Raw genomic sequence first — 7801 nt, forward strand, 5'->3', positions numbered from 1 at the left:
AGATGGGATTATAGGCATACACCACCATGCCCAGCTAATTTTTTTGTATTTTTAGTAGAGGTGGATTTTTGCCATGTTGGCCAGGCAAGTCTTGAACTCCTGACCTCCAATGATCTGCCTGCCTCAGCCTCCCAAAGAGTTAAGATTACAGGTGTGAGCCACTGCTCATGGCCCATTTTAAGTACTTCAGAAAATATTGTTCAGTACTCCAGGATACTGTGCTGCTTTATTGTATACCCTTCTCTCACTCTCAATATCCATATCCACTTTCTCTCTTATCAGGATCTGGATTATACACATTACTTAGTTTACAATAATAGTGACCTCTGTGGAAAACTTAAAATGATATCACTCATTTTTTAGTCTCAGGTAGGAAGCAATGTAGCTTACGTTACTTCCTCTTAGGCAAGAATATGGACAACTGTTCAACTCTTACAGCCTTCTCTTTTAGCCTGAGATCTCTCAGTGACAGAGCAGAGAACTTTGCTGCTGTGCTGTAACACCAGTGGCATTGATATGACTCATAAAACTAAAGTTACCTGCTTTAGTCACCTAGAGTAGGGCTAATAATGTCATGATCTTCCTAGCCCCTGGCTTATGTCTGCTATACCTATTGTCACTGGAACAAGCTGCTTTGTTGCTTCTGGTGTTTCTGTACCTCATGCAAGTACCAGTATCTTTGGGAAGGGTACGATCTGCTGAAGGTTTCAATGCTACTGTTTATTTAGAAATTCTAGAGTAGTGCTGTAATGGTCCTCTCCATAGCTCTATCCACCTTCTGTTACCTGAGCTTTAAAGCCACACTGCTCTAGCTTATATTGGCCTAAGGTCGCAAAAGCTATTCCTTTAGCTTCTACTCTGCAATCTTATTCCACCCTTCTTTTTCTGAGACCTAAATTTTTATTACTGGTTGCCAATTGTTTACAAGTTACTTTATACATTTGTATAAATAGTATGAGAAATGAGATAATTGGAGAACCTCTGATTTTCAGATTTTTATCTCTTATTTGGAACTTTGGAAGTCTCAAATTTGTACTTTTCGTTCTATTCTTGTGTGTATTAAGCTATGCTTGCATTGTTAAAAATAAATAGCTGCCAGGCGCGGTGGCTCACGCCTGTAATCCCAGCACTTTGGGAGGCCGAGGCGGGTGGATCACGAGGTCAAGAGATCGAGACCATCCTGGTTAACATGGTGAAACCCCGTCTCTACTAAAACTACAAAAAATTAGCTGGGCATGGTGGGCGCGTGCCTGTAGTAGCTACTCAGGAGGCTGAGGCAGGAGAATTGCCTGAACCCAGGAGGCGGAGGTTGCGGTGAGCCGAGATCTCGCCATTGCACTCCAGCCTGGGTAACAAGAGCGAAACTCCGTCTCCAATAAATAAATAAATAAATAAATAGCTGAGACTAGGTAATTCATAGAGAAAATAGGTTTAATTGGCTCATAGTTCTGCAGACTTTACAGGAAGCATGGTGCTGACATATACTTGGCTTCCTTTTGACATCCTGGGGAGGCTTCAGGAAGCTTCCAATCATAGTGGAAAGCAAAGGGGGAGCAGTCCTGTCACTTGGTGAAAGCAGGAACAAGAAAGAGAGAGTGGGTGTAAGCGAGCAGGCGTCACACACTTTTAAACAACCAGATTTCATGAGAACTTACTATCATGAGGACAGCACAATGTGGATGGTGCTGAACCATTCATGAGAAAACTTTAGTTATAATCCCATCACCTCCCAACAGGCCCCCCTTCCAACACTGAGGATCACGATTTCACCTGATATTTGTGTGGTGACAAATATTGAAACTATATCAATGTGTCAAGCCCTCAGTCAAGGATATAGTCTCTCTTTGTACTATCTTCCTATTTAACATCTACTTAGCAGCTCTGGTGGAAAAATTTGCTGACTACTAGACTAGGTTGTATTTCTATACCGCTGGCACTTTTTTTTAATCAAAATATCCATTCTATTTTATTGTTGTTTTCAATGTTAGATACTGAACTCCTAGAGATCAGGTGCTAGGCTGAATCCTCATTGCTAGGACCATAGAGGTACTCATAAATATTAGGTGCATGATTACATCATGATGGGCATTCAGAAAGAAATGAAAGTCCCATTTCCTAAACTCTTTTAATCTGTTTATATGCAAATATTTCATTATGTTATTCTCCTCAGAACTCTCTTAAGTTCCTTATTTCCTTCAGGACATTTTAACACTCAGGGTTACTTAGCTTTCTGAGGCTTTATTGTCAGCAGCAGTAACCAGCTCTGGGTAGCTTAGACAGGAAAGAAACTATTAAAGGAGGATTGGGTAACTCCCACACAAAATGGATGGGAGTGTAGAGAATCAGATTTGAAGGCAAGTGGGAAGTCAGGGAGTTTTGAAAGCATGAGTAGTCTGATGCAGATGCCACAGCTGCTGTTGAATTTTTCTTGAAAGACTACTGCTGTGACTGCTCATTTAATCTCACCCACACTTTGTTTCCCAGGATTCACTGGTTTAGGTGGGAGTGACTGGTTGCTGAGTCTAGCTCTTGTACCTTTACACTGGCTACCCTGGGTTTATGGAGAGGAAGAACCCCTCTCTCCCTTTGGTCTGAAATGGGAGGTGGAGCCTTGCATCCTTCCAAAACTCACAATGGACAGTTCCACAAAACTTGGAATTGTAAATGCAAGGCAGCTTAACAACAATAACAGCAAAAGAAGTTACAATGATCCATCAGAGGTTTCTCTTCAGTCTTATAATCTGAAGCTCCTGAGTTTGTCTGTCTGAAAGGGCTGGTTCAGTCTTTTGCCAGAATTACTAGGCTGGATGATCTGGGAAGATTGCTAGATGACAGTTTCCTAGTTTAAGGAAAATAAAAACAAACTTTGCCAGGGTAATTTTATTTTTAAAATGAGATGATGTGTATTAAGTGCTTATAATGCCTGGCACTTAGTATACAGTCAATAAACAGTAGTCAGTGAAATACAGTATATAATTTTGGCTCCAGTTTACCTTCTTAGCTATCTCATTTCTCCTTCCAACATGAAAACTCTCCATAAATCCAAAATGTTTTTGCTATTATTCTTAAATATGCCTCGTGCTTTCCACCTTTTCTTCTCCATATGCCACCTCTTTTTCTTCCATCCTTCTTTTATGACTCTGTTCAAATCTTTGCTGCTTCTCAGTAAGAAAGAAGTACTGGCCCATCTTTTTATTATTGCTCTTTGCCATCCAGTTTGGCACTTAGATTTTATGGTAGTTTTCTTGGTATTTGTATGTTATTTTTGATAAAGTGGTCTGCTAGAGGGCAAACGGGGCTATTTTTGGGGAAAAAACAGTTTAGTAGAAGGAACGTAAGGCTTGGAGTTAGAAGTCTTTGGTTCCAGCCTAGCGCTAGCTAGGACTTTGGACAAGTTTCTGAATGTGTTCTTTTTATATAAAATGGAGATAACATTATATGATTTTGGTGAGGGTCAGATGAAATATGTGTGTGAAGGAAAAGGCTGTGTAAACTGTGTAACGTATAATTGCTTTTGTATGGATCTTGTACCTAATGTCATGCCTTACACATAGGCTTAATATATTAATGATAATGCTTTTTTTAAACAGTCCTTTCAGATTTTCATGGCATCAAAAGACATGTAATTTTTTTGTACATTTAAAAAAACTGTAATCAGATTGTGATGAAAATGTTATAACTATCTTTGATTTTGTTCATGTGTAATATTCAGTGATTACTCTTGGTTCCAATAAAATGTTGTATTGTTTTATTATACAGTTGCGTAATTTATTAGATTTCAAATTCCATCAGATTATTTTTGTTCAGTTAAATAAAGAATATATTTCTTTGCTGAATCACAGCTGATGATTTCTCTTGAAGATTTTGCCCTAGAAACTAATTCTAAAGAGAGTGATTTGAGAGGCTTGTGTTCAAAAGTGTACGATATGGGAACAGGTCCAGCTGGCAACTTTTTTTTTTAATGTTTAGATTAGTCTTAGAGGGAGAAAATGTGCAGAGATTTTAAAATACAGTTCGTTTTTCTGAATGGTCTTTTCTTTCATCTCTCCAACATCATAAAAGTTGGTATTTTAGTGGCAAATTATTCATGAATAGGCCCCGGATACATAGCTGTGGCCCAACAGGTCTAGGGAAAGATTACATAGGCTTTGCCTCTCTTCATTTAGGAGACTTGTGATTTTATTTTATTTGTTTTTGTTATATGACTAGCTCTTGTTAGATTTTGCAGTGAAAATTTTCTCTAAACAATTTCATCGGTAAACAAATAAGTTTTGATGGAAAGTGTTTCCACAGGAGGCTATATTGGAATTTGACAAAACCAAGTTTTGTTAAGCAAATGTATGATTTTTAAAAAGCAACTAAATGTTACACCTTACCAAGGAGGATATACAGTGTCTTAATCAGCTGGGTGAAAACTTCCATTGGGTGGGTTAAGCAACCAACGTTTATTTCTTGTAGTTCTGAAGCTGGGAAGTCCAAAGTGAAGATACTGGTAGATTCAGCTTCTAATGAGGGCTCTTTACAGGTTTGTAGATGGCTGCCTTCTTCCTTTGTCCTCAGATGATAGAGATTGAGAGAGCTGTGGTCTTTTTTCCTCTTCTTGCAAGCACACCAATCCCATCATAGGGACTCCACCATCATGACCTCACCTAAATCTGATTACCTCCCAAAGGCTCCTTTTCTAAATACCATTATACTGGGGGTTAGAGCTTCAACATAGGACATTTGAGGGGTGACAAACATTCAGTTAATAACATTCAGGTGGCAAGTAAGCATATAAAAATGCTCAACATCATCTATCAATAGAGAATTGCAAGTTGCAACAACAATGACACGTTACCACATACTAGTGGAATGGTGGAAATGCGAAACTGACACTACCAAATGCTGTAGAGCAACAGGAATTATGATGGAATACAAAATGGTACATCTCCTTTGGAAGTCAATTCGGCAGTTTCTTAACAAAAGTAAACATACTCTTACTATATGACCCAGCAATTGCACACCTTGTGTTTACCTAAGTGGGCTGAAAACTTAAGTCCACACAAAACCTGCACATGGATGTTTAAAAGCTTTATTCATAATTTTGATAACTTGGAAGCAACAAAAATGTCCTTTAGTAGATGTACAAATCAATAAACTGTGGCACATCCAGACAATGGGTATTATTTATTGCTAAAAATAAATGAACTATAAACCCATGAAAAGATGTATAAAATCTTAAATGCGTATTACTAAGTGAAAGAAACCAATCTGAAAAGGGCACATACAGTATGATTTCATATATAACATTCTGGAAAAGACAAAACTATGGAGACAGTAAAAAGATCAGTCCTTTCCAGGGGTTAGCAGGGAGAGGGACAAATAGACAGAGTACAAGGTTTTTTTTTTTTTTTTTTTTAGGACAGAGACTATTCTGTATGAGAACATAATGGTGGATACTCATTATACATTGTGAAAATCCATAGAATATACACCAAGTGTGAACCATAATGTGAACTGTGGGCTTTGGATGATGGTGATGTGTCAATGTAGGTTCGTCAGTTGTAGCAATGTACCATTGTGGTGTGAGATGTTGATAATGGGGGAAGTTATATGTGTGTCAGAGGCCGAGGGTATATAGGAACTCTTACTTGGTTCAATTTTGCTGAGAACCTTAAACTAGAAAAAGTAGTCTATTAAAAATGTTTATAGCAGTGGGGAAAAAAAGCCTTTCAATTTAGCCATCAGGCCAGATCTTCTGACATCAACCAGTATACTGCAATTCAATTCTGGCACCAACCACCCTGAATTAGTGTCAGATTCCACAGTTGAAGGGCATGGTCCTCAGCAAGACCGTCCTCCACGTCAGACACCAGCTGCGAGTCAAGTTCCCAGGCCACCCCATACTACTTGTCAACTGGCTCCAAATCCAGGGGGTTCCCAGACCCTTCTCACTACCTCTCCATAAGATTTCCCTCACATCAGATGCCATTTGCAAGCTCAGGGATCTCCAGGTCACCCATATTTCTGACCAACTGACTATAGATTCAGAGGGGTTCCTAGAAGACACATATAGCAAGGTCTAGAGCGTCCTGAATGTAGAGCTTTTAGCCCTCTCCCTGTATACTTAGAGCACATAGCCCTCCCAGCACATCAGTGGATTCACCAACCAGAAAGCTCTCCTTTACTTCAGTGTCTAGCGTTTCTTTTGGGACTTCATGATGTAGGCTTAATTGATTGAACATTGACTAATTGATTGAAATAAATTTTTAGCCCCACTTTCCTCCTAAGAGGTTGGGTTGGGCCAAAGGCCCCTAATCAAACAATTAGTCTTTCTGGTGACTAGCTGCTATTTTGAGCCGTCTTGTTAACAGAAACCCTGGTGTGAATCAAGGGGCTTATGAATAACCAAGATCCTTTTATCACCTGGGAAATTCCAAGCGTGAAGCTGCTTGCCAGGAACCCAAGACAGACAAATTCAAGACCAGGTGCTGGAAAAATAGTAGCTCTTGATAACCTAATTTTTTTCAAAAGTGTATCATGGAAAGCTGAGGTGGCTGAGAAGTATTTAAGATTGAAAGATTTAAGAGGAAAAGCTGATTTACCGATCTCTATTAATGTAGTATTTTAATAGTTTAGCTGTTTTAGCTATTAATATTTATCATGCAGTTTTGAATTTTATATGTATAAATATATTTCTTTGATAAAAAGAAGCGAAGACTACTTGGAAAGATCAGCCAGTAGAACAACAGAGGACCCTTTCCAGTTTTTACTGACTCACACTATTAAAACAGATGACCTTAACAATAGTTTTTGTCTGGGCTCTATATTGCTTCATTGGACTTAATTTTTCTTTTAATAGCAAGTTATTTCAGAGGGTTTTAGGCATCCACTTTCTCTAAGGAAGTGCTTAGTTATATTTTTCTCTTGCAGATTGATTATACCGGAACAGAGCCTTCCAGTCCCTGCAATAAATGTTTATCTCCGGATGTGACACCTTGCATTTGTACCATCAACTTCACACTGGAAAAGTCATTTGAGGTCTGTGTTTCCAAGTAATGTGCTAGAAAAGCCATGCTTTAAAAAATACTGATATGGTACTAAATGTCTTTTACTCTAGGTATTTTCTTTTTATAGAGAAGTCACTTTAATTTGCCAGAGTTCATAGGCTTTTGAGGGAGATTGTTTTATATGTTTGGCTGTTGCATTTTGCTGTCTGTTAATTAAATATGTTTATTTGAATGTTTTAGTACTTTGTAGACAAAATTTAAGACCTTGTATTTTTTTCTTTTACTAGATTATTTGATGAATGTACAAATAAATTTTATATCAAGTTATATATACTTGTATTTTTAAAATTATTGCTCAAATAGTTTTGCATACTTAAAATACTAAAGCAAACTTTACTTCAGATAATAAATACGAATTCTCCCATTACTTAATTGAATTATTTTTATGACACATGAAGCATTATAAAAAATGCACCTATTAAAACCTTATTGATCATTTATATTTTTATAAGTAGTTAGAAATCCGTCTGTTTGCATTTACACTGATCTGCCATTCTAAGCACATGCCAAAGGACATAAACATTCAAAAAAGGTGTGAAAAGACCTCTTTATACTCTCCTGTGCCTGAAAATTGAGCTTAAAATAGTTATTCTTTAGAGAGCAAAACTGCATTAATACGAGCCAACCTTTTAGATTTTCTGCACATAAGATTTTCTAAAGTGATGACGTTAATAGTTCCCAGTAGTTGGTTGCCATCTAGTGGTTATAGATGCTCTTTTTTTTTTTTGAGACGGAGTTTCGCTCTTGTT

At 37.8% G+C, this 7801-nt stretch overlaps 1 protein-coding gene across 1 annotated transcript in view; it reads left to right on the forward strand.

Moving 5' to 3' along the window:
* TMEM30A (transmembrane protein 30A) overlaps positions 1–7801 on the forward strand; it is a 34742-nt gene that overhangs the window by 14412 nt on the left and 12529 nt on the right. The window contains exon 2 of the mRNA XM_017524331.2: positions 6916–7023. Within this exon, the coding sequence (XP_017379820.1) occupies positions 6916–7023 (108 nt within the window). The remainder of the gene's footprint in view (positions 1–6915; positions 7024–7801) is intronic.

Source organism: Cebus imitator, unplaced genomic scaffold, assembly GCF_001604975.1.
Source record: "Cebus imitator isolate Cc_AM_T3 unplaced genomic scaffold, Cebus_imitator-1.0 Scaffold32, whole genome shotgun sequence".
NCBI classification, from domain to species: domain Eukaryota; kingdom Metazoa; phylum Chordata; class Mammalia; order Primates; family Cebidae; genus Cebus; species Cebus imitator.